The sequence below is a fragment of the Narcine bancroftii genome, chromosome 1 (assembly GCF_036971445.1).
Source record: "Narcine bancroftii isolate sNarBan1 chromosome 1, sNarBan1.hap1, whole genome shotgun sequence".
Lineage (NCBI taxonomy): Eukaryota > Metazoa > Chordata > Chondrichthyes > Torpediniformes > Narcinidae > Narcine > Narcine bancroftii.
The window spans coordinates 316,209,393-316,237,054 of NC_091469.1; the positions used below are offsets into that span (position 1 = coordinate 316,209,393).

A 27,662-nucleotide genomic window follows, 5' to 3' on the forward strand; every position below is an offset into this window, starting at 1 on the left:
CAGAAGAAACAACAGTCCCAGGGAGATTGTGCAGGGGGATGGTCCCTGTGGTCAAACCTGTCCCTGGCTCTGGTTTCAGGTTTGGATTTATGGACTTTGAAACAGGTTAAAAAAACAAAATAGAAGTCAAAGGCCCAAAAGATAAATTGATAAACAATTTTTAAACCTGGAAACAATTCCAGGACTTTGTGTCTGAAGCATTCATTCCACTTGGGTTGGTTGCAATAAAGTTAACCTTTGGAAAACAAAGGTTCCTTTCAATCCTTTCGCTTGGCTTTACGGTGGAAAGGATTTGAGTTGAAACTATTTTAGTCGACAAAAGATCACAAAGGAGATTTACAAGGATGTTGCCTGGTCTTGAGGAACCGAGGTTAAACAGTTTAGCACTTTATTTCCTGGAGATTTGTTCGAGGGGATCGATAGAGTAAATGCAAGCAGGCTTTTCCCACTGAGGTTAGGCAAGGCAAAAGCTGGATAAGGGCGAAACGCTCCCAGGGAACAGTGAGGTGGAGCTTCTTCATGCAGAGAGTGGAACGAGCTGCCAAGTGAAGTAGTCAATGCAGGCTTAACTTTGACATTTAAGGTACATGGATGGGAGAGTCATGGTCAGGGCACAGGTCAATGGAACCAGGGAAAATAATAGTATAGCATGGACTAGATAGACTGAAGGGCCTGTTTTCGAGCTGTAGTGTTCCATGGTTCTGTGACCCCTGCAATGACTAGCAGTTTGATAAAGGGAGTAAATTGGAAGAGATTCCGCTGAGAAGAGGTGAAGAACTTCAGAACATAAGGAAAATGTCAGAAGTTAAATCTATAGCTGTCAGTGGTGATGCCTCAAAGGGCATCTTCACAAAAGGAGAGGAGGAAATGCAAACCTCCTGTCCCTTAAAAGCTGCTCAATTGGAAATTTCAAAACAGATCAATGCTGACTTTCCCCTGCATTGTGTTAACTGTTCAATCACACTCTCTGCAGACGAACACGTGGTTCTCCGCTCTTTGATGCATTTTTGTTACTGACAAATAGGATAAAAGTTCCTTAACAAAACTCAACTTCACCACTTCCCTCTGTTATTCCAGCCCACCTCTGCTGAATGCTCTGCCCCCCCCCCCCCCACTCTCTCCGCAACAATCCCAACCTCACCATCGAACCCACAGACAAGGGTGATGCTGTTGTGGTTTGGTGCACAGACCTCTAACTTGCTAAGACACCTCCCCCTACGTACCCCTTCCCCAGGACCCTGCCGCAGCACCTCCTGCCATCGCCTCCAATCTCATGCTTTCCCGTCCCTGCACTCAGGCGTGCAGTGCTGGCAGAGCTGATTGGAGCACCGCTCCGGGAATCTCATGGGGCCCCTCCTTGACAGTTTTTGGTGAGGTCTGGCACCTAAAGAATTAGCACGGCACCCCTGCCTGCTCTGCTTGATTCTACCTCTTACAGAAACCCAATTATCCTGGTAGGCCTGTTGTTTCCGCTCGCTCTTGCCCCACTGCTCTCATCTCGACTCTGGTTTCTTTCTGGACTGGAGACCCGACCAGTCCCCCTCCACCAATACCCTCCTCTGCCTGCCAGAACTTGATCTCAGTAACTTCTCATCTGACATCCCACTTTCTTCAAATCAAAGGAGTAGCGTGGGCTACTGTTTGTGGGCTTTGTGGAGCAATCCATGCTGCCCCCCCAACTCTTCCTCCACTAGACATGGGGGCTGCCCTTGTGTTGTCTATGTTGTTTTTGTGTAATCTCATGATGTGTAGGTAGCATTATGGTTTGCAGGAATGTTATCTTGTTTTTTTTCCACTGTGTATAGTGTTACATTCTGGTCCTAAATGATAATAAAGGTATCGTATCGTCTTATGCATCCATGATGAGCATGTCAACTTCATTCACTTTGGCCCGTAAGATCATTTCAAAAATGTATTAGAGGTGGCCCGCTGGCTGCCGCGCCAGTATAGCGCATGCACAGTAATACAACAAATCCCAGAATGCATTGACGTCAGCCTGCTAATCGCCCCCACCTCCTCTGTTTACGTTGCAGGGTCTCACCGTGGACTCTGGTTTTGGGGCTTGGCCGGTGTCAGGGGAAGCCAAGGCCGCTTCCCAGCACCCGGAACCGGAGGCCTCGGGCCTGACCTCGCCAGGACCGTTGCCCACTCCCCCTCCCTGCCGCAGGCCGACCCGCGACTCACGGTGATTGGGCCGCTGATCTGTCGAGATGCCGCCCTGCAGCGAGAGCCGATGCCCCCGCACTGTCGTTGTCCAACCCGATCGCCCGCAAACCCCGCCCTCCCGCACACAGGCCTGAGTAAGGATTATGAACTTTAATCTCAGGATAAAACGATCTTCCAATAGTTTCATGTCACAGTGATAAATATATTCCTGGTTAAAAATGGTCCTGCACCTGGATACAAGCTCATTAGGCATAAAACTTGAAAAGTGTGTAAATCAAAGGATATCTGTACCAATGGAAAAAGGGCATGGCAAATAACCCTGCTAGAGTTCATGCCCACAATCAGTCACCCATTTGATTGTTTCAGGAATCATGTTATTCTCCCACATTCTCAATAGCCCTCAGATTTTACTATTCGACAGCACACTAGCAACATTTGACAAATCCTCTGTAGAGAAATATTATTTATTGAATATTTTATTTCTCATTTGTTAATGCTTCTGGAAAGAGTTTATCCAAAACTATTATTAAACATTTATTTTAATAAGAAAAAGTTTAGCATTACATATGTTGAAAGAAGAGAAAACATGCAGATGTTGTTGAAAATTTTCAATAAATATTTAGTTCGGCCCTCGACTTAGTCCAAGTTTTTAATTTTGGCCCTCCGTGAATTTGAGTTTGACACCCCTGTTCTACTTGGTCCATCTCTGGCAACAACCTGCCCTTTCTTGATCTCTCTGCCTCTTTACAAACCCACTAAATCCCACTACTTCACATCCAGCCCTCTGCAAGGATCCTATTCCCTTTTTGCAATTTCCCCTTCTCCACCACCTGTTCCCAAGATGAGGTCTTCCAGTCCAGATCATCCGAAATATCGACCTTCTTCCACAGACGTGGCTTCCCCTCCATCACCATCGACTCGGCCCACATCTCCTCCATTTCCTGCTTATCTGCCTGGCACCGTATGCCGCCAGATGCAAAAAACACAAGATTCCCCTCGTCCTCACCTACCACCCCACCAGCCTACGCATCAAACACATTATCCTCCAGAATTTCCGCCACCTGCAACCTGATCCTACTATTCCCTTCTCCGACTTCCATTGGAGCCACTCCCTCCATGACTCCCTTGTCCCCTGCATTGTCAACACTTGTGTTTCTGCTGGAGTCATCAACTGCATCCAGCCCAACCCCCCCACCCGTGGCCTTCTCTACATCGGAAAGACTGGATGCAGACCGGGAGATTGGTTCACTCAGCACCTCCACTATGTCCGCACCAGTGACAAGGATCTTGTAGTGGCCAACCCCTTCAATTCCATGCCCCTCTCCACATGTTTGTCCATGGCCTTATGTACTGTCCCACCAAGACCACCTGTCAATTGGAAGAACCACACCTGATTTACCACCCGGGCTTTCTCCAGCTGGATGGCATCAACATCAACTCCACCTCTTTCAGTTAAACCTGCTCTCTGTTCTCCCTCCCTTCCAATTGTGTTCTTTCCTCCAGCTCTCCACCCCCTTTCCTCTGAATTCACAGAACCACCGCCCCACTTGCTGGTGTGCCCGCCCTCCCTTAACCACCTATTGCCTCCTGCCTTTTGGACTCCTCCTATCAGCTTATTTGGACATCTGCTGACACCTTGAAGAAGCAACGTTGGTTCTGTATCTTTCTTTTTCTGTTTGACCAGCTGAGTTTCTCCAGTGCTATGTTTTTATTTAGACAGAAGAGTCATTTCCACACTGTATTAGCCCCAAAAAATTGTAACAAAATTATCATTACAAAAACAATGAAAGTTGTGAAGAAATCTTGAAACTGCCCCCTTACAGATGGGTGTACTTACGGGAAGTCTGGTGGACTGAAGCCACTTTTGATGACCCCTGCGTAGATAGAGAAAATGGAAAGGATGACGCAGGCCAAGAAAACGAGAGCCAGTTTGTTGACGTACTTGACTCCAACAAATACCACTGTGGCCATCAGAGCAATCGTACACGTGCCATACACCCTCATGTTATTCAGCATGGCCTGCTTTTCTTGGCTGGGATCTTCTGTTTTGAATATTGCTGCACTTGGAACAATGTAGGTCTAGAAGGAAAGTTTGTACATTAAAGAGCTAGAAAACCTCAAATTACTACTCAAAAATGTACCAAAAATTGGGTAACAAGCACAGGATTTCAGGATTTGATTCACAGCTTTTATATCTCTGCTCTAAACAATCAGATCAGTTACTATTGTTACGAGCCCAGAGGACCTCAAAACCCAGCAGCAATAGAAATTCACCAAGACAAATGGTTGCTTAAACAAAAGTTGCTTTTAATTATCTGTAAGCATGAAAACAGGATCAAACTTTAACTTATTACTATTAACTTAACCCCCTTCTAATTCTAGGCGCACATGTAATGTTCAGGAAAGTTCTTTGTTTCACAGTCCAATCTCACTTCTCCAAGTTCACTGGTTGCAGGCAATTCTTATACTGTGCACAGAATTTAACATTTATGAATCTTCACCAGACTCTGGTGTTTAAAGTTAATTGGTTACCACTCAGTATGGTTCTTGTTGGTTTCATAGAGATATTTGTTGCTCGTTGGACACAAACTAATTTCCTCCAATCTGCCACTTCAGTGTCTTGCCAAAGAAACTTGCCCCATCATGTGTTTTCCAAATGATAATCTCTTCTTCCAGGTCATCACAGAGTTCCTCTTGTTTCCCTTATTTCAGGAGAAACACTCTAGCCAGCCATTTCCTCTTGTAAGGACCACAAGGGTTTTCAACAGGCTGAACTCAGAACTCACAACTGGTCATCAAAATCGTTTTTTTCAACAAGCTCCCAGCCTGCCATGTTACAGCCTCAACTGCTACTGTCGAACTGACCCCACCCCCCCCCCCCTCCCCTCTCTCTCTCTCTCTCTCAGAGAAGAATCCTGCTTGTAAAAAACCAAATTACTTCTGACAGGGCTCCAACCCAATCTTTGAAAGATCTTTATCAGAATTTGAGCCCAGACTCTTCCATTTGCACCTGCTTTTGAAGTTCTTTCTAAAGCAGTTCCGATGTCTCTGCAAAGTCACGAGCCTGAAAGTCTGGCTTCAGCCAAAGCGCTTGCATTTTAAATGAATGTCTTTTGTGAAGTGAACTACACTCCCACAATCTCTCTCTTTTAAAGACATATTCATAAATAATATATAACCCGTAACACTAATTATAGTCATGCAATGAAACAGAAATGTAATATTACACAGAATTGCCTTTTGTCTACCAGAAGGCAACAGTTGGCCATTCAAAGAAAAAGAAGTCAAAAAGAGTCCTCCCACCCCCTGACAATCGTGTCCATGGATTCGCCGCCAGGACTCCTGCAGCCTCTGAAGCCCCAGGAGTCTCCAGTACAGTTCTAACCATCGGCAACCTGATTCCAGATCCAAACCTCCAACACGAGTGAACACAAACTCGTGATGAGTACAGTTCAATAAGCACTAAATCCAGTTTTCTGCAAACCCTGCCTTAGAGCCTAGCATTCATCAGAGATAGATGTTCACACTATCCCTACAGAACGATACCACTGAACTGGATGAAGCAGCTATTCAAATGAAGGAACAATGGACAGCCCTCCAAAATCACACTTTCTCTCGCCATCTGGTGAAGGAAGGTTTGTGATCGGGGAAACTCCTCTCCACATTGTCTTTCTCTGGTGAAACCTTGGCTTTCCAGCAACTGCGGTATCTTGTTTTTGTTCAGGAAGGGCATAGCTAGTGTGAAGATAACACAGCAGCGTCCAGTGAATGGAAAGTGATAAGACTGTGATTACGGAGAGGAAAGTTTGGATGTGATAAAGTTAAAAGGGGGTGGAAAATTCTGACCTTGAGATTAGCATAATAATAAAACAAGTGGGCTAATGTGAGAATTTGTTTGATAAAGAAATGTCTCCGAGTTAATCAAAATAATATGTCATTGAAATAAGCAATTATAGAGAAGGCAATTTCAAGAGAAGATTGAGAGTTACAGGGGAGTGCATCTTACATTCAAGTAGCAATTCCAATCTTTTTTTTGTCAATTGGGACTGAGAGATTGAAAGAACAGGTTCAGGAGAATCGATATTAAATGTTGTGAAAATGTTAAAGACTATTGTAAACATACTTGGACACTGGGAGGTTTCAGCTCACTGTTTTTAAAAGGTGAAAAATTGGTGGTTCCTGTTCCTCTTTCCAATCACGGGGGTCAAGTCACAGCTCACTCATGCAGGCCACCTTGCATGGACTGGCGAGCGGTCATTAAATTCTATCAGTGCTTTCAGGAGTTAAAGAAAAGGTTTGTACCTGAGATGTCAGTGCACTCTATTCACCTTTCAACCAAGAGGGGGCATCTTCCCAACATACCTTTTGACCACGATCTGGTCAAACAGTAGAACCAGCAGGAGGAGCTAAATGACCTATCCTTCCTCCTTCAGAGTAAAGGTGGTGTACACTATGTACACAAAAACAATTTTTGGAAGGATTAAGGTTTCATCAAAACGCTTTGAATTAGACCCGTAGTTCTCAAACCTGCCCCCCTAAACTCACATACCACTTTAAGAATTCCCTGTGTGCTCTGTGATTAGTAAGGGACTGCTTAAGGTGGGATGTGGGTGGAAAGAAAAAGATTGAAACCCACTGTTTTAATTGTCCCTCATTGACTCGTTATGTGCATGGTTTCAGATCTCCAAAGGAGATCAGCCACAGCTGATCCATTGGCCAACGACAATTTTTCTCATGCAAAATATTTCAGTGACAATTGGGTCCAGGTCAGTGATTCCCCTTACTAATCACAGAGCATGGTGGCATTGGGATGACTTAAAGTGGGATGTGAATTCGGGGGCAGTTTGAAAACCACCGAATTAGACTCTTCTCCGGTTGAACATCCAGCAACTCACCAGAAGAATCTCTATTGTTCCCAAGATGTACATGGCTCCAGCAAATGTTGTGCCCAGATAAAAACACAGGCCGACAGCCCCTCCAAACTCCGGACCCAGGGACCTTGAAATCATATAGTAGGATCCTCCCGCTGATGAACAAAAGAACAGAAAGAGGCATGAAAATGAGTAAAGGAGAATAGGCAGCAGTATGTTAAAAAAAAAATTATGGGCGATTTTCCAAACAAACTCAAATAGTTATTAATCCAATCGATGTTAATGTTGACAACATCAACATTGGTTACAATTTACAATTATCAATTCTATATAAGGTTTTCTGTAGAGTTCAAGTTTTTTCTGTCCCCTTTCCTCCCACTCCCCTCACCCCTTACCCCCTTCATGTTTAACACTTAACCAACCACAGTTACACATGTGTTCACATCAAAGCTGTGAAACATAGATCAGGAGTTTGTGGGTTTGTCAGGACACTGCGGCCAGAGCTCAGGCTGTTTTCTTCTTGACTTTTCCTTGTTGAGTTGGGATGGGACCCCCCCGCCCCCCCACTGATTGAGGGGTAGACGGGGAAGGTAGGGCTGCAAGGCGTGATGGTCCACACTATAGTCGTGCTGCTATGGAATTTAAATATGGTTGCCAAATTTTCAGAAAAGTGTTCTACTTTTTTTTTAAAGTTGTAAGTAATTTTCTCCAGGGTAACTCAGTTTTGTATTTCTGTGTTCCAGTGAGTAATGCTCAGACAGGACTCAGATTTCCAGGGAACCGCTGTGTACTTCCTAGCCATGGCCAATGTTATCATTATGAATTGGACAGGTTCATCGTAAGTCTTATGTCCATTATGTTTCCCAACAGGAACAACTCTGGGTCTTGTGGGAATTCTTTACCTACGATTTTTTCTAAGACTTAGCCCAGTTCTTCCCAGAAGGGTCTCACCTTGGTACAGGTCCAGGTTGTGCCCACAAACACTCCCGTCTCAAAGCCACAGCTGATCCATTGGTCTGATAATTCTGGTTTAGATCTGTCAGGTACAGCTGGTGTAGAAAGTTGTATTGCACCAGCCTGTATCGCACATTAATGAATGCAGTCATACTGGTCTGACACAGGTCGAGCCAACACCGCTCATCAATCGTTATCCCTATTTCCAACTTTCACCTCTGCCTTGATTTGTGAAGGCCTGGTTTATGGCCTTCCACTTGGAGCAAGAAATACATCGCTGAGATGAACCTCCGTGTGTCCCCCCTTCGAATCAGGCTTTCTTTGTCACTGCACTCTGGTAGGGTCATAGTTGGACCTAATTTGTCCTGCAGAAAAGATCTTATCTGAAGGTAGCAATATTAATCAAAAAAGATGGTCATAAGCTAGAACCTATTGCTGATAAATTACTAGGACAAATATTTCTTCCTGTTTATTTCTGTTTTACTGCAATGGTATTTGCCAAAAACTAGTACTTCACAGAAAGCGCAACTTTGGCCATCAGGTCAGCATTGATAATGAAATATCCAACACTAATCACTGCTCGTTTTCACACATCCCCTCAATTCACCCCAACCTTGGTTCTATCACTCAACCACACATTTACAGAAGCCGATTCATCTATTAATTAATGAATCTACTGGAACTTGTTCTCACCTGCAACAACTTTTTTTTCCAATTCCTCCTAATTTTGACAAACCAAAAGGTGCAGCCACGGACATTCACGAGAGCATGAGCTGCGCCTTGTTCCGTTTGCTACTTGGAGCTGGCCTCGTTTCGTTTGCTACTTGGAGCTGGCCTCGTTTCGTTTGCTACTTGGAGCTGGCCTCGTTTCGTTTGCTACTTGGAGCTGGCCTCGTTTCGTTTGCTACGTGGAGCTGGTCTCGTTTCTTTTGCTACATGGAACTGCGCCTTGTTTGGTTTGCTACGTGGACCATGCTTAAACAGGGGTGACTACCATAGGATGAGGGAGGAATTGGGCAGAGTGGACTGGGAGAACAGGCTAATTGATGAAACAGTTGAGGAACAGTGGAAGATTTTCAAAGAAATATTTTGTAATGCTCAACAAAAATATATTCCAGTCAGGAAAAAGGGCAGCAAGGGACGGAAAAATCAACCGTGGTTAACAAAGGAAATAAAGGAAGAGTATAAAATTTTAGGCGCAGGTGTACAAAGCTGCAAAGAGCAGTGGGAAACTGGAAGATTGGGATAACTTTAAGAGACAACAAAGGGTTACAAAGCGGGTAATAAGAAACGGCAAAAAGGATTATGAAAGTAAATTGGCACAAAATATAAAAACAGAAAGCAAAAAATTTTATAAATATATAAAAGGAAGAGGGTGGCCAGAGTTAACATAGGACCCTTGGAGGATGAGAAAGGAAACCTGGTAGCAAAAAATGAGGAAATGGCCGAGGCATTAAACAAATATTTTGTGTCAGTCTTCACGGTGGAAGACACGTCCAGCATGCCCAAGTGCGGAGTTAAGGATGCGAATGTTGGGGAGGGCCTTGATAAAATAGCTGTTACAAAGGAAGTAGTGATGGAGAAACTAATGGGACTAAAGCCAGACAAATCACCTGGTCCTGATGATATGCATCCAAGGGTTCTGAAGGAAATGGCAGAAGTTATAGTTGATGCATTGGTGGTCATATACCAAAATTCCTTGGATTCTGGGCAGGTCCCGGCAGACTGGAAGACAGCAAATGTCACGCCACTTTTTAAGAAGGGATGTAGGCAGAAGACTGGAAATTATCGGCCAATTAGCTTGACGTCTGTAGTTGGAAAAATGCTTGAAGCCGTCATTAAAGATGAAATAGTGAAACTTTTGGAACGTAAGGGTTCAATCAGGCAGATGCAGCATGGTTTTAGAAAGGGAAGATCTTGTTTGACAAACTTGTTAGGATTCTTTGAGGATATAATGGGTGCGGTGGATAGAGGGGAACAGGTTGATGTTGTATATTTGGATTTCCAGAAAGTGTTTGATAAGGTGCCGCACAAGAGACTTCTCAGTAAGTTACAGGACAGTGGAGTCCGTCCGGGGAAGTGTATTGTGGATTGAAAATTGGTTGTCTGACAGGAGGCAGAGAGTCGGGATAAATGGGAGTTTTTCAGGTTGGCAGAGAGTGGTAAGTGGGGTGCCGCAGGGGTCAGTGTTAGGCCCACAACTGTTCATCATTTACATTGATGACTTGGAGGAGGGGACAAAATGTGGTGTAGCCAAGTTTGCGGATGACACCAAATTGAGTGGAAGAGCAAATTGTAATGAGGATGTGGAGAGTCTGCAGAGGGATATAGTTAAGCTGGATGAGTGGCAAAGGTCTGGCAGATGGAGTACAATGTTAGTAAGTGAGGTTATCCACTTTGGCAAGAAAAATAAAAGAGCTGAATATTATTTAAAGGGTGAAAAACTACAGCATGCTGCTGTGCAAAGGGACTTGGGAGTGCTTGTGCATGAATCGCAAAAAGTTAGGTTGCAGGTGCAGCAGGTTATTAAGAAGGCAAATGGAATGTCATCGCTAGAGAAATTGAATTCAGGAGTAGGGAGGTAATGTTGCATCTGTATAAGGTACTGGTGAGATCGCACCTGGAGTACTGTGTCCAGTTCTGGTCTCCATATTTGAGGAAGGATATACTGGCTTTGGAGACGGTCCAGAGGAGGTTTACTAGGTTGATTCCTGGGATGAAGGGGTTGACTTATGATGAAAGATTAAATCATCTAGGATTGTTTTCGCTCGAGTTCAGAAGAATGAGAGGAGATCTTTTAGAAACATATAGGATTATGAAGGGTATGGATAGGATAGATGTAGGAAGGTTTTTTGAGCTGGCCAGGGAAACGAAAACAAGAGGACACAGTCTCAAAATTCGGGGGAGTAGATTTAGGACAGAGATGAGGAAAAATAGTTTTTCTCAGAGAGTAGTGAATGTTTGGAATTCTCTAACCAGGAAAGTGGTTGAGGCTGCTTCATTAAACATATTTAAAATTCGGTTAGATAAAATTTTTACATGATAGATGAATTAGGGGATATGGGGAGAAGGCAGGTATGTGGAGTTAGGTCATAAATTAGATCAGCCATGATCGTACTGAATGGCAGAGCAGGCTCGATGGGCCATTTTTGGTCTACTCCTGTTCCTACTTCCTATGTTCCTATGACCTGCGCCTCGTTTGATTTGCCACGTGGAGCTGCGCCTCGCATCAAATCTACTTGTGCCCCCCCCCCCGCCTTTTCTCCACTACATCAATGATTGCATTGGCACCGCTTGTTTGTGCTCATGCTGAGGGTCTCCAAGGATGCTATCCCTTCTCTCAGTTTCCCCACAACTTCCAAAAAAAAATACTCGCTCTTACTGGTAGAGCTGGAGTCACAATTACCAAAATTCCAGGAGCAGATTTAAATTTTAATTTAGATATACAGCATGGTTACTGGCCCTTTTGGCCCACAAGCCCGTGCTGCACAATTACACCCAGTTAATCTACACTCCCGGTACGTTTTGAACAGGAGCCCCTGGGGAAAACCCACGCCAATACGGGGAGAACATACCAACTCCTTAGAGACAGTGCAGGAATCAAACCCCAGCTGCTGGCACCGTAACACTGCTGCACTAATTGCTACGCCAACCATGTCACCCTGTTATACCAGCACAAATCTTCAAAGATGGCTTCAAAGAAAAAGATTCACAGATTCACTTAGAAGGTCCCTGAAGAGTGAAAAATCGCCTTATTGTACATCACTGGGAATAACAAGCACTGGATCGTCACAATTGGCATTCCCACATCAAAAGCTGCACGTCCCGATAAGTTTAATCAGCTTTGGTAAACATCGCAGTACGAAAGATGAGGCATCAATACATAATTTCAGCATCTGCTGTCTTGAGTCGCCAGACGACCAAACTTTGCAAAGTGAGAGCTCCCCAGACTGGCCACAGAGAGGATGTGCAAAGATCCGGCTGACAGCAAGGATCAGGGTTGAATCTAGGTCACTGAAGAAGCTCCACTGTTCCTTTCCCTTCACTGTGAACACGGTGGGTTCTTTCCAATTACACTAATAATCAGGCGTCACCCCATCTATCAGGTTACAAGGAGTTCACAATCTAGGTCAGCCATTCTCAACCTTTCTTTGGGCTACCCCCACCTGAGGACTCTGCTCGAAGTTTATGGATCCCCTACCCTATGAAGCATTCAAGTTCTGGTTTCCTCTGTACTTTTCTCCAATCGACTACAGAAAAAAAATGTATGTTACAAAGTGAAAATGAAGCTTTTACTTAAATGTGCTGTGGTCCTGTGGGGGCCATTGAGAAAGGCTGCCCAAGTATTAAGGGACTGATGCTTTGTTGGTGATAATCTTTCAGGCAAATTCTTAAAGCAGATCGGATCTCAGTTTTAAAACAGTGACCAGAAATGAAAATCCTACAACACTACGCAAGGAAAAGTCAGGGGGATTTTCCTCCGAGTCAGTCAATAGAACACTTAGCCAACGGCACTAAAATGGATTGTACAGCTCTGGTTTGCAAGTTGACTGCTACCCTTTTATCTTGCATCATTAGAACGGGAATTGATATAAATAGGACCCATTTGCTTCATCAAGCCCAAGCATTATAAGAGAATTCATGTTGATGAAGACAGGTGCATGGTCTCTCACACCCTCCCCCTTCTAAAATCAACGATAAGCTCCTTGGTCTTGCTGATGTTGAGAGTAAGATTGTTGTTCGGACACCACGCTACCAGATTGTGGACCTCCGCCCGATATTATGATATCATTTTGGGTTTTTCGGCCAACAAAGGTGGTGTTGTTAGTAAACATACAGACAGTGTTGGAGCCGAACTTGGCTACATCATCAGAGCTGAGATCCACACATCCAGCCTTGAGGTGCCTGTGTTGGTAGTCAGTGAGGAAGAGATGATGTTGCCGGTTCACACCTGCTAACGGGGACAGTCGAGGCTCCAGTGGCAAAGGGTTGATCAAAGTTCCCAGCTCCCTGGGGTTTGACTGTTTTGCCGATATAATGTGGTTAGGCGCTGAGCTTATAGTCAAATAACAACAGCCTGTGCATGTGGCCTTGTGGCCCAGTGAGGCAGACGGGGGAGATTTGATTCATCTCCTTGTATTAACAACTTGCACAGATATTCCTTCTGTTCCTACTAAGCACCTCCTTAGACACACCTACTTTTAACATCCCTCCCTTCACTCTTTCCTTTCGTTCTCGCTGCACCTCTCTTCCCCGTCACCAACCACCTCCCCCCAACCTACTCCAGAGCTGAAAACTAATTTTACCTCAAATTTAACAGAGTCTGCCATGTTGTATCACACAAACCCTGTTTGTACCTTTCCAACTGCTGCCTGACTTGGCGATCTGAGTTTTAGCAATGTCGCTTACAGGACAAACTTTGGCCAGGGTTTTAAAAAGAATGCCCCTTCAAAGTACAAGGGGGCACGGCCTTCTGCGGAGCCGATGAGAATTTACAAAGGTGCAGGCGGCAGGTCCCTTTTTCCTGCAAGCACCACCCACACAGCTCCTAGAAGGATAGGCCCTGATGACGTTTAAACATCTTCTCTCATGTTATTCAATAACAATGCAGTATCCAAAAGGAAACTTTGAATAAATTAAATTAGACGCAAGTGTATAAAATCCAATTGTCACTGCGGTTTTACTGCAAAAGCTACCATCGCCTGAGATGCATTTTCAAAATCAAGTAAAAAACATAGCCATTGAGATGAAAAAAAAATACACCCTGTAAAGATCTTTTCCTTGGGGATGTTTCTTTGTAAACAGGGTTTAGTTACCTGGTACCACACCATTAGTTGCGATGGCACTCATCGATATTGCAGTTAGCAAAGTCTGTGGAGAAAAAAAAACACATCAGGTGAAAAGCAGTAGCACAGGGAAAGGCACAACATTCCTCACAATTATGTGGACGTTACTGCTTTCCTCTTTTTAAAAAAACCTTCATTCTCAGAGTTCACAAACAAAAATGATTGGTGAGACGCAACAGCAATTTGCAACAAAGAGGGCGACAGCAACCTCAAACCTGATTACAACAAGCAACCTTCCAAATGCTGTTAATCCTGAATCATCCACTTTGGTCCCGGCAACAAAGTCAGAGGTGGTGGGATGTTTGCAGGAGGGAGTGCAGCAGCAGCAGAGCATTCGGTTCCTAAGCTTACTCTGCCCTTCAGTAAGATCACGCTGGAACATTTTCCTTTGTGACACTTCCCTGCATTGATCCAGTCTCTTGGCAGACAGAATCTCGCCACGATTTCGGAATGAGAATTCCAAAGATTACCTACCCTCTAGGTGGCAAAATCACATTGCCAGCTTTTGCATTTCCCCATTTACCTTTCCCTTCTCAAATATCAGGGACTTGTGTGCAACCTATCAAATGATGGAAAGCCCTCTGGAGTCGACAGAACTTTGTAAGATGACAACTGGTGCATTTCCCATCACCAACTTCATCTAAATCCCACGAAGCTACCATCGTTCACTATTGTTTCCTTTAACTTTCTACCCTGCCCTGCTATTTGAACTCTTATCTGTTAGGGATTGGTCCCAGACCCAGTCCAACGAATAATTTATTTTTTTCTCCAGCAACAAGTCGCAAGAATGGGAAGCTATTGCTACCACACACATCTTGGCATTGTTCTATCGCTGTCGTGCCAACTGACATGCGTCTTGGGTAATAATCCATAGATGATTATCTCAAAGATTATTGCCCCTCAGAAGAACTTCCTTCTAGGTCTATGTCAGGGGTCAGCAAAGGGGTCGATATTGACCCTGGGGGTTGATGGGACTATCCAAGGGGTCGATAAAAAATGTCTAGGGGTCAAAAGAGGGTGGGGGGGGGTCAATAAACACCGGGGTTGGTTATGGTAGTGGTTGTACCAGTATATTCGGTACCACATGGCTGACTGGGTAGCCTATAAGACATTCAGATATTTAATCTGATTTTTTAGTTCCAATGAAATGACATGAACAACAGTAGCACTAACATCTATTCAACTTTGAACTTGCTTCAATAAAACATTTAAGATGGAGACTATCTATCATTAATTGTTTGTTTACAATACCAAACTTTAATATTGTATGAAAATCTTTTGTCGCAAGTTCAATGGTCTGCCAAACGAGATGCGCACAGAGCCTCTGTTAAATGTCCCTTTCTTTTAAGTTTTTCAGATAAAATTTTTGTATAAATCAAACAGTATTATACAGAATTTTTAAAAATACATTGAAAAATATTCTTTATTATTGAGCAACTGTTTGAAAATAATGGTGTAAAAATTGATCTGTGGAAATTAATTTGAATGGTGCGCGCTTTCTCAGCTGGTGTGATTTCTCCGATCATCTGTTTTCAAGGCCAACTAGTATAGAGACCATCAGCGCCATTGCGCATTTATCACCCATGGCTAGTAGAGTGGTGTTAGTGATAGCTGGGGATCTACTGTATACATTTTTCAAAGTTCTGGTCACCATAATGCGAATACTGAATTTCACTTACAAGAAGAGCTCGTTGATATGTGTGTGGATCTCGAAGCTTAATCATCGTTTAAAAGTAAAAGCCTCGGTGACTATTGGAACAAAGTAAATACTAATACTAAATGCCCCAAGCTGAGTGCAGCGGTGGGGCCATTTTCACTTGCATTCTCAAGTTCATACCTGGTTGAAGCTGGTTTTAGCCACGCAAATTCAATCTTAACAAAGCAGTGGAACAGAATGATCCTGGACGGCTAAAACTCACCAATCTCCAAACAAATCATTCTTTCTTTTTCTTTGGCTTGGCTTTGCGGACGAAGATTTATGGAGGGGGTAAAAGTCCACGTCAGCTGCAGGCTCGATTGTGGCTGACAAGTCTGATGCGGGACAGGCAGACACGGTTGCAGCGGTTGCAGGGGAAAATTGGTTGGTTGGGGTTGGGTGTTGGATTTTTCCTCCTTTGTCTTTTGTCAGTGAGGTGGGCTCTGCGGTCTTCTTCAAAGGAGGTTGCTGCCCGCCGAACTGCGAGGCGCCAAGATGCACTGTTTGAGGCGATATCAGCCCACTGGCGGTGGTCAATGGGGCAGGCACCAAGAGATTTCTTTAGGCAGTCCTTGTACCTCTTCTTTGGTGCACCTCTGTCACGGTGGGCAGTGGAGAGTTCGCCATATAACACGATCTTGGGAAGGCGATGGTCCTCCATTCTGGAGATGTGACCCACCCAGCGCAGCTGGATCTTTAGCAGCGTGGACTCGATGCTGTCGGCCTCTGCCATCTCGAGTACTTCGATGTTAGGGATGAAGTCGCTCCAATTAATTTTGAGGATGGAGCGGAGACAACGCTGGTGGAAGCGTTCTAGGAGCCGTAGGTGATGGCGGTAGAGGACCCATGATTCGGAGCCGAACAGGAGTGTGGGTATGACAACGGCTCTGTATACGCTAATCTTTGTGAGGTTTTTCAGTTGGTTGTTTTTCCAGACTCTTTTGTGTAGTCTTCCAAAGGCGCTATTTGCCTTGGAGAGTCTGTTGTCTATCTCGTTGTCGATCCTTGCAAAATGTTTGGCCTGGAAGTCCAGCCTGAAGAAAATGGAGGTCCTCCATCAGCCAGCTCCCCACCATGACTACCAGCCCCCCCACATCTCCATCGGGCACACAAAACTCAAAATGGTCAACCAGTTTACCTATCTCGGCTGCACCATTTCATCAGATGCATCCAAACAAATATCAATGCCCTTTTTACTATTCATCAAACACATCCTTCCCATTAACAATGTCAAACAATTCCACAAAAAAGCAGCTTGTTTTTAACGTGTTTGATATCATCTAACTTAATTATGGTTTTTCTTCTTCTTCTTAATACTATTAACATTATTATTCACATAAATGCATCCAGTATAGAAACAGAAATAGAAACTGAGAAGCAATAACCAAACACAAAGGTGAAATGAATCTTATCGAGAATCAGTAATGAAGGAAAAGGGTGAAGAAATTATTACCTTTAAATAGAGAAATTTATTATTGGTAATATTTATTTTACATGCTTACATGGGAGATCAAAGATTCTGTGAAGAGGTCGATGGTTAAAGACCCCTGGTCTAAATAATCTTTTCCACATGGACCAGGGCAGTTGGATCGATCCTCTCCTAATCCAATTTTTCTCACAGTGTGAGGAAACATTTTTCATCAAGTTTATTGTCATCTGATTGTACAAGTACAACCCGATGAAAGTGTTCTCCGGTCCTCGGTGCAAAACATGCAGACATAACACACACAGACCAATACACATAAAGGACATGTATTTGTATATACAAATAAATATATAGAAATTGCTTTGGTCAGTGTGAGCAGTTCATTTGGTTGTTCAGCTTTCTAATTACCTGTGGAAGAGGCTGTTCCTCAGCCTGGTGGTCCTGTATCTCTTCCCTGACTGGAGCAGTTGAATGATGCTGTAGGGAGGGTGGAAGGGGTCCTTATTGATTTTGTGCGCCCTCTTCAGACAATGATCCTGATAGATCACGTCGATGGTGGGGAAGGAGACTCCCGTGATCCTCTCAGCCACTCTTATGGTCCTGTGGACTGACCTCTGATCCATTTCTCTGCAGCAACCGTACCCCATGGTGATGCAGCCGGCCAGGACACTCTTGTTAGAGCTCCTATAGAAGTTTAGAACCATAGCACACTATAGCACAGAAACAGGCCCCTTCAGCCCTTCTAGTCTGTCCCAAACCATTTTATTTACCTAGTCCCACTAACCTGCACCCAGTTCATAGCCCTCCATACCTCTCCCATTCATGTACCTGCCCAAATCCTTCTTAAATGTTAAAATTGAGCCGGCATTCACCACCTCAGCTGGCAGCTTGTTCCACACCACCACCACTCTCTGTGTGAAGATGTTCCCCTTAACTTTTCCCCTTTCACCCACGTCCTCTGGTTTGTATCTCACCCACCCTTGGTGGAAAAAGCCAACCTACATTTACTCTGTCTCTCCCCCCTCATAATTTTAAATACAACACAACTCCCAATTATCCAAAATCAGGTTATCCAAAATCCTCAGTTAACCAAAAAAATTTTTGGATTCAAAAAAAATTTCCGAAAAATGAAGATTTCAGAAAAATCAGAAATCCTCATTTATCCAAAATATTTAGAACCCAAATGACGTCATTTCGCCTCAGAAAACTTTTGGATACATGAGGATATCTGAATCAATCAGAAATCCTCAGTTATCAAAACTTTTTGGGAGCCAAACTAACATCCAAGGTTGTAAGAAATTTTAAACCCAGCAGGCTCACGTGCTTCTCTGAGATGACGTTTTGATTCTAACGGAGCGCTCGAGGGTTTTTGCAATGGCAAACTGGTCTGCAGATAGCTCTGTGGATGTGACTGGAAATAAAACGAGGCAACGTTTTATTTGTCCAAACAACAGAAAGTGAAGCTGCTGTTTTTTAATGAGAATTAAATATTATTTCATGCTTAAAAAGCCTTCCCTTCTTTGTTGCTGTTTAAACAAAGTTCCAAATGATTTGTTGTAGCTACTGGGCTTGTTTTTAAAAAAAATGACCAGTTCTCCGAAAATATCGTTTATCTGAAATAGGCCCGGTCCCGACCCTTTTGGATAATCGGAGTTGTACTCTACAACTACCAAATCTCCCTTCTTTCTTCTATGCTCCAGAGAATGAAATCTTAACCTTTCCCTGAAACTCAGTTCCTGAAGTCCGGGCAACATCCTAGTAAATTTTCTCTGCACTCTTTCTACCTTATTGATATCCTTCCTGTAGTTCGGTGACCAAAACTGCACACAATACTCCAATTTTGGCCTCATCAATGTCTTATACAACTTTACTATAACATCCCAACTCCTGTACTCAATACTTTGATTTATGAAGGCCAATATGCCAAAAGCTCTCTTTACAACCCTATCCACCTGTGACACCACTTTCAGGGAATTATGTATCTGTTGACATAATAGTGGCCAATAGCCTTACCCACTTCAGTCTTGTCAGGAAGGACAGTCGCTGTATCACCTTCCTGACAAAGGAGGAGATGTTGAGTGAACTCTCTGCTCTGTCCACTAAGAATTGTTGATGTGTAGAGTAGGGTGGTACTTCCCGGTCCTCCTGAAGTCCATGATCATCTCCTTCATTTTGTCCACGTTGAAACTCAGGTTGTTTCTCTCACACCATTTCACGAGATTTTCCACCTCGTCTCTGTGGTGCGACTCATCGTTGTTACTGATGAGGCCGACGACTGTTGTGTCATCTGCAAACCGGATGATTCTGTTGGAGCTAGATCTGGCTGTACAATCGTGGGTCAGTAGCGTGAACAGGAGCGGGCTGGTGATGGTGCTCGATGATCTGCTACTGACCCGGACAGACTGAGGTCTTTCTGTTAGGAAGTCCAGGATCCAGTTACAGAGAGGGGTGTTGAGTCCCAGTGAGGATAGCTTCTCCACGAGCCTCGAGGGAATGATCGTATTAAATGCCCAGTTGAAGTCAATGAACGTATGAGGGATCATTCTCCAGGTGGGCCAGGACGGAGTGAAGCGACAAGGCTACAGCATCGTCTGTGGAATGGTTTCTTCTATAGGTGAATTGAAATGGGTGCAGTGTCCCTGGAAGGTGTGTTCTGATGCGTTCCATCACCAGATGGTTGAAGCATTTCATATTGGTTTAGGTCAGCGCCACAGGGCAGTAGTCATTGAGGCCTGTTATTGTCGCCCTCTTGGGTATCAGAATGATTGTGGCTGACTTGAGCTGCAGCGAGATGTTGAATATGCCCATGAGGACCTCTGTCAATTGGTCCGCGCAGTCCTTCAGTACCCGACCAGGTATGTTGTCTGGTCCCGCCGCCCTGTGTGGGTTCACCTAAGGTAGGGTTCTCCTCACCTCCTAATCCAAGTCAGACAATCTGTCTTTGGGATGCACAAGGGTGGCTGCAGAGAACACCTTAAAAAAGTATATCACTACCTCTCATGACTGCATTCATCTTAATCCATATGGCCCACTCTACAACTATTGGTTTGCACAGCTCTCCTATCACATTGGGTTTCTACGAGTGGGCAAGGGCATGGCCCGAAGCTTCTTGAATGCCATCTTCTGGATCCACATTACTGTCCCATCCTCATCACGTCTTTCTGGACTTGGCAGCATTCATCCTATTGCAATCTCAAAGCTGAAACTGCTGAATCAAATCACCTTTTTCCATGTAATGTAATTATTTGGTAAATGTTGGGTCTAATTCAAGGGGCATACCTATCTTTTGCTGCATTATTGCCACCACAAACATTAAAAATAGCTTTGAGGTCAACAGTGTAATGTAATTTATGCAACATAATTGATTCACATTGCTATTCACTCCAAAAGCCAATGGGACTTTTAAACATATCGCGTAGAGCATGAGCAAGGCAAGAGCAGTGTAGCAGATGCCACAAGGGCTGATTGGTCATAGGAGCTTGTGCTCTAAGGCTGCCTCAAGGGGGCAACATTTTCCAGTTACCCACTGAAATAGAATGGTTTTCAGGGAATCCAATAATAAATCAGGATTAGAAAACAATTTTAAATTAGCAGCCAAATCCAGGACATGTTGGGAGTGGCACTGAAGCCTACTTCCAAATCACAGCACAGTAATACCAGACTTAAAACTGACACTGTAAAAGTAACCACTTAAAACTGGTATCCTCATGGCTCATCCCAAGCCTTGATCAACATGAACACCAGGATCAGCAATGAGTGTCGTGAATATTTTTTAAAAAACCCTTGTTGGTTTCACTGCATGAAAGATAATTGGTTCATGCCCCCATGTCAAAATAGGCTTATTCCTTCTTCAATGGATTTTCAAGGAGGTGGAGATGGAAGGGAATTGAGAGGATTGAAGATCGTTTTGAGGATGGAAGATTTATAACATTTGAAAGAATGAGGGAAAAACTTCATGTACCTAGTAATACTTTATTTTGTTATCAAGTTAAAGCTTTTTTATCTGGCAAAATAGGTCCTACTGTAAAGTTACCTAATCAAAGCGAATTAGAATTACTGATTTCTAACGCTACTGTAAATACATTTATTTCAGTAATGTATAACTTACTTCAAGCCAAGGCCCCTAAAACTGGGATGCATAAATCAAGATTAAGATGGGAATTAGATTTAAATACTCAAATAAGTGACAAGGATTGGATGGATTTGTGTAATAATGACTAAACATATAAACGTAAGATATAGGTTGGTCCAACAGTACATCAGTTATATTTGACTCCACAAAAATTAAACAGATTAAATCCTGCCATATCAGATTTGTGTTTGAGGTGTAGATCTAAGACTGGAACTTTTTTTTACATTCAACTTGCCCACGTCCTAAAGTTAGACAATTTTGGTTCGGGGTAGGTAATTTTTTTGAGACGAATTACTGAGGTCAAATTCCCACAGGACCCGATGTTACTTTTATTGAGCAATTATGAAGGTTAGAAGGCCAAAATTAAATTTAAATAATTATCAAATTGAATTTGTGTTAATTGCTTTAGCATTTTCTAGGAAATGTATAGCAATATCATGGAAGTCAGAACTAGATTTAGGTATGGAAAGAACTTCGCTGCTGTTCCCACAAAAAAAAATTATTTTTAAACCACGAGATAAATATCACGGCTTTTGGAAAATCTAGAGCCCATATTTACAAAATTTTGGTTTGCATGTTTAATAGGCTCCCTGAAGACCTCACTTCTTGGTAACCTTCAATAGACTTTATTGTATAAATGTTTTATTTTCTTGGCATTCTCCAGTTTTTCTCTTTTCCTTTAGGGGTTGGGGGAATGGGAGATGGGGTGGCATAATTTCTTCTGAAATAATTTGGAAATGAATGCAGTGTAACTATTATTGTGGTTTAAAAATTTATAAATAAAATATTCAATAAAGAAAGATAATTGATTTCAAGCACATTCACTTGGAATTATTCTTAATATTGAACAGTCTCCATGTGAAAGTATTTGGCCATAAAATTGACCAGCCACAGAAATCCTCAGTGGAGAGTTTCAAGGTTATTCCATCATTTAGCAGAAATTTTATTCCTTTCCATTAGAATTCCCTGAACATTGACACATTTTAGAGGCTGCGTTCCGGCAGTGGTTGACTTACACAAGTGCAGCACATGAAGACAATCCAGAAAGATCCAAATATTCCTGCAGCCCCCACAATCCACGTTAGGCGCAGGAACAAGATAACTCCTAGAATGTTCTGTAGACATGGCAGGTAGACGCCGATAAAAGTACCCATTTGAGGAGCCTGCAAGAGAGCATTTATAGAATTAGATCTTGAGAAAAATCAAAAAGCAAACACACAGCATCCACACCATTACAGTTTCCAAAATGAGGCAGGACACAATTTCCTCGGCTGAACACAGTCAAGACGTTACGCAACCTCAAATTAAAAACCTGACATCAAACTGCAGGCATTTGCTGTGCAGGCAGTTGAGGGTGATTTGTGAATTCTACTTGTTTTATAAAAAAAAATCTCAAATTATCGAGATTTCTGAAAGGAACACAAGATGTACATTTTTCAGATCAGCAGGAGAACCCAGAGCATTTGACAGCAAAGATAGATTTTTCAGAAATGCAGTCACAGGTCACATTGAAAACATAGAAGTCAATGAACTTACAGCAAAAACCACACATAAATCACCAAGATAAATGACCAGCTCCTCCATTTTTAGGCACTTGAAAGTAATTAAACATTGTATAGGCTAATTTGGAAATCATCTACACGGGAAACTTGTGTCAATCCAAAAGGGTAGATGGACCCTTGCTTTAATGCCACATCTAGAAGACAGCACCCCCCGATATAGAGCGCATCTCCTGTGCTGGATTGGTAGAGCCAATCCTGTCGACGGGTGTTGAAACAAATCTGTTGTATTTCAGCTCCTCACCTTGGAATTAGAAATATGTGATTTCAAGTCACACACTGGACCCTTGAGCAGTAAAATTTATGACACTTCAGTGTCATTTTGGCCCACGAGTCCTTGCCGCCTAATTTACACCCAATTAACCTACACCCCTGGTATGGTGGGAGGAAACTGGAGCCCCCGGGAAAACCTGCACAGACACAGGGACAATGTACATGCTCCTTACAGACCAAGTGCCAATGAGTTAGTGTTGATCGAGGAGTCGGGTTTTAGGATGAGATAGTAAAAGTCCACTCACTTCCCCACACCCACTCCAATTCTTGACTCAGATTAGTGGGATTAAAATTAGATGGACTGCACAGCAGACACTGTAGCGATGTGACTTCATGCTTCCATCATGAGCATCTTCCCAAAGTCCAAAGTAGGGTTCCCCTGGTCAGCTCTTCTGCACACTCTTTCTCTGCCTCTTCCAGCCCTGTTCTGCATTTTTGTCAAAGCTCATAATTTTATCGTGCAGTCTAAAAATCAAGGTCCCAATTTAAATGACTCCTCCACACCTCAGTATGGGCCACCTTAACCCCACGTGAAACACAAGAGGGGAGTCAAAGTTAAAGAAGGTCTGTGCGTACAAGTTATGGGACAAATTCCACATCTTTTCACTGAATATAACAAATATAATTTGTAGAAAATATAAACCGGGCTGAACAGTCTGCAAACAGCGTGTCCAGGGTATTAAATTCCAAGTTCCACAGAAATTCAAAACCGGAGAGGGACCAACATTGGGAGGGCAAATATCCTTACATTGTTTATAATATTTAGATTGTTAAAGGTCAAAAAGAAACTTGGCATGACTCTTTCCAAATTTGTTCTTAAGTAATTCTGATGCATTTTTAAATGTTAAAATTGAGCTCACATTCACCACTTCAGCCACATTCCCTGTGTGAAGAAGTTCTCCCTAAACTTTCCCCTTTCACACTTAACCCATGTCCCCTCTCACCTGCCTTCGGTGGAAAAAGCCGACTCTTGTCTATCCCTCTCATAATTTTAAATACCTCTATCGAATCTCCCCTCATTCTGCTACGCTCCAGGGAATAAAGTCCTAACCTGTTTAACCTTGCCCTGTAACTCAGTTCCTGAAGTCCGGGCAACATCCTAATATATCTGCTCTGCACTCATTCTATCTTATTGTTATCTTTCCTGTTGTTAAAGTGGTATAGTTGGCATAGTGGTTTGAGCAACACCTTTACAGCGTAAGCGATCAGGACCGGTCCGAGTTTTGAATCCCACGCTCTATAAGGAGTTTGTACGTTCTCCCCGTATCTGTGTGGGTTTTCTCCAGGAGCTCCAGTTTCCTCCCAATGTTCAAAACATATTGGAGTCCAGGTTAATGGGGTGTAAATTGGGCAGCATGGACTCTTGGGTTGAAATGGCCTATTTCCGTGTTGTATGTCTAAATTTTTTTAAATTAAAATTAAAACTGCACTCAAAACTCCAAATTTGGCCTCACCAATGTCTTATACAACTTTATCTTGACATCCCAACTCCTGTACTCAATACTTTGATTTATGGAGGCCAATATGCCAAAAGCTCTCTTTACAACCCTGTCCACCACTTTCAGGGAATTATGTATCTATATTCCCAGATCGCTCTGTTCTACCACACTTCTCAGTGCCCGGCCATTCACCATTTACATCCTTTCTTGGTTTGTCCTTCCAAAATGCAACACCTCACACTTGTCTGCATTAAATTCCATCTGCTATTTTTCAGCCAACTTTCCAGTTGGTCCAGATGACTCTGCAAGATTTGAAAATCTTCTTCGCCTGGACTGAAATCTACAGGTCACCCCACCAGCCGCTGGCAAGACGAAGCGCTATGCTCTATTTGCTCCTTACTGTGCATGGCTACTAACGAAAGCCCTCACCAACGCATTTTTACTTTCCCTAGAAAATCGAAAACTGGGACGACTTTGCCAGCCTGGCTATCTAAACTGGGACAGGTTCTGCTGAGAAAACACGTTAGACATAGCAAATCTGATCCACTGGAAAGAGTGCAGTTATTCCACGCAAATCCAAGCTATGCTTATTTTATGTATCCAGATGGAAGAGAAGACACCATCTCCCTCCATGACGTTGCCTCGCCCGGGGTGCAGTTAACTAACTCCTTTCCTCAAACCACTAACGTGTCCCAACCGTCTGCTAGTCACACACCAATGTGTTGATCGACCTAACAATCTGTTGCAAGATTCTGTGTCAGCCCAGGAAATATCACCCCACCATGAATTTGTCCTACCTACCCCTGAACCTCAACCTCTAGCCACAGCTCCCAAGGTCTGCCCCCACTCCCACAGCCTCCACCCGCTCCACTCCGATGTTCAACCCGCATTTCCAAGGCCCCACAGAGATTGCAGTACACAAAACTCGGAGAAAGTTTTCATACTCCGATAGTGACCATGACAACTGAATTGTTATTCTTTTTTCGTTTTATGTTATGACTCTGTGGAATTTTGTTCCAATTCATGCTTAATGTTTACTCTATGTTATTGTTTTATGGATTTTTTTCCAATTAGTGCTAAATGTATTTATGCTTTTGACCAACACACATTGCTCCTGCATGTTTCTCAAATTTAAACAGTTTTGAAGCCATTTTATGTTCCAGTCAGCATTTTTTTGTATTTAGCTAAATTTTGGAAGGGTGGGTGGGAGATATACTTGTGTATTGGCTACTGCTTTAGGAGAGTCTGCCAAGCTGGTTTAACAGATGGTGCTCAGTGTCACACTGGCCAGACTAAGGTAGCATTGAGCCTGTTAATAAAAGCCAAGTATTACTCCATACACTTGTCTGAACTCTTATTGACGGCATATCATGGTGTTCCTCCCGCTTCACATTTGCCCCCTGAGGAATTGTGAATCAGGACATGCCTTGAATCACCTATTAGCAGCTGAATAAACTTCATCATGTGCATAACAGTCAAGACTTGTGTGTACAATGGCTGCAGAGGGATTGGCTCAAAGTACCTGCTGAACAGCTTAAAGAACTTCATTATGTGTATAATGGTCATGGCTTGTGTACAATGCCTGCAGAGGAACTGAGAGCGGCGTCCTGATTACTGACTGCTAAGCTGATCAACGCCAAGGTGCTCAAGGCCAATACAGGGCATGCCTGCAGCAGGAGGTATCCACGGACCCCCTCATCAATGGTGTATGGCCAAAATATGCAAGCGTGCCTGATAACTGGTGCATAGGCTCACTTGGCTATAGATATTTACATTTTATGAGGGTATCAATTCAGCAATGCAACCTTTCCCTAGGTCTGAACTGAGAAAAGTACAGAGCTCCACGCCCCCGCCCTACCCCACATTTTTATCCATCTCGGAAATTTCGGCCCTCCTGTGAAAAGGCTCAGGTCAGAGCCGTTGACTGTCCTTTAACCATAATGCACGCTGCATGATCTGCTGAACTTCTCCAGCACTTTTGTGTACTACACTGGACCCCAGCATCGGTAGATTCTTTTGTCTTTCCAGCAGGATGTTTTAACTGAAGAATCACCCATCCTCTTAGCAACGTTCAGAGTACATTACATGACATCTCATACAACCCTGAGGTTCTTTAACTTGCAGCCCAGGAAAAAAAACATTTTAGCAAGATGCTACATTTAAACAACACATAGTTTAAAAAGAGAAGATCAGCTGTAGGGCTGCCCAGTGAGCGACGCTATTGCAGCGCCAGTGACCCAAAAATCAAAGCCAGCAGTGTCGATAAGGAGTTTGCACGTTCTCTCTGTGACTGCATGGGTTTCCTCCCACCTTTCAAAACATACTGGGGGGGGGGGGGGGGGGGTTGTAGGTTACTTGGGTGATTTGTGCTGGAAGGGCCTGTTACTGTGTTGCATGTCTAAATTTAAAATTTACATTCAAAATCATTGGGGAGTCCAGGCCAATATCTATCACAGGCTCAGTACATTTCCAGTTGAATCAAAGATTGGAGGTATTGTGGATAGTGTTGAACAGGTTACAACAGGATATGCATAGGAAACAGAGTTGGGCAGAAAAGATGTAGATGGAGTTCAATCTGGATAAGTGTGCGGTGATGCATTTTGGTCGATCAAACCTGAAGGCTGATACAGTACATGGTTAACAGTAGGACACCTAATAGTGTGGAAGAACAGAGGAATGTGGGGACCACATTCGTAGATCTCTTAAGGTTGCCGCACAGGTTATTAAGACGGCTGAGGAGGCCTATGGAATGCTGGGCTTCATTAATCAGGGATTGAGTTCAGGAGCTCTATAAATCACTGACGAGACCACTCAGAATACTGTGTTCAGTTTTGGTTACAGGAAGGACGTGGAAGCTACGGAGGAGATTTCCCAGGATATTGCCTGGCTAGGAAAATGTGTCTTATGGGACAAGGTTAGCAGAGCCGGGCTTTTACCTTTGGAGCAATGATCAGTGATTTAATAGAGGTCCACAAGATTAAGAGAGGCAGAGATAAAGTAGACAGTCAAGCGGGTGTAGCAAGTAAGAGAGCGATGGGAGGAAGGTTTAGGGGAGACATCAAGGACAAGTGTTTTTTTTTAAAGAGTTGTGGCTGCCTGGAATGCATCAACAAGGATGGTGGTGGAGGCTGGAGCAATAGGGGCATTTAAGAGATTCATAAACAGGCAGATGAAAGAGAAAATAGAGGGCTATGAGGTTGGGAGGGTATTTTTGGGGGTATACAGGAGATGGCTTAGCACCACATTTTGGGCTGAAGGGCCTGTGCTGTACTGTTCCATGTTCTAACCATGCATTCAAGA

The 27,662-nt window shown here is 43.4% G+C and overlaps 1 protein-coding gene across 8 annotated transcripts in view; it reads right to left on the bottom strand.

Annotated features, from left to right (window-relative positions):
• LOC138747238 (solute carrier family 12 member 7-like) overlaps window positions 1-27,662 on the bottom strand; it is a 252,551-nt gene that overhangs the window by 66,573 nt on the left and 158,316 nt on the right. For all 8 annotated transcript variants that reach the window (XM_069906322.1, XM_069906337.1, XM_069906295.1 and 5 more), the window contains 4 exons: window positions 22,108-22,254; window positions 13,808-13,862; window positions 7,062-7,192; window positions 4,004-4,245 (listed from right to left, as the gene is read on the bottom strand). In XM_069906322.1, the coding sequence (XP_069762423.1) occupies window positions 4,004-4,245; window positions 7,062-7,192; window positions 13,808-13,862; window positions 22,108-22,254 (575 nt within the window). The remainder of the gene's footprint in view (window positions 1-4,003; window positions 4,246-7,061; window positions 7,193-13,807; window positions 13,863-22,107; window positions 22,255-27,662) is intronic.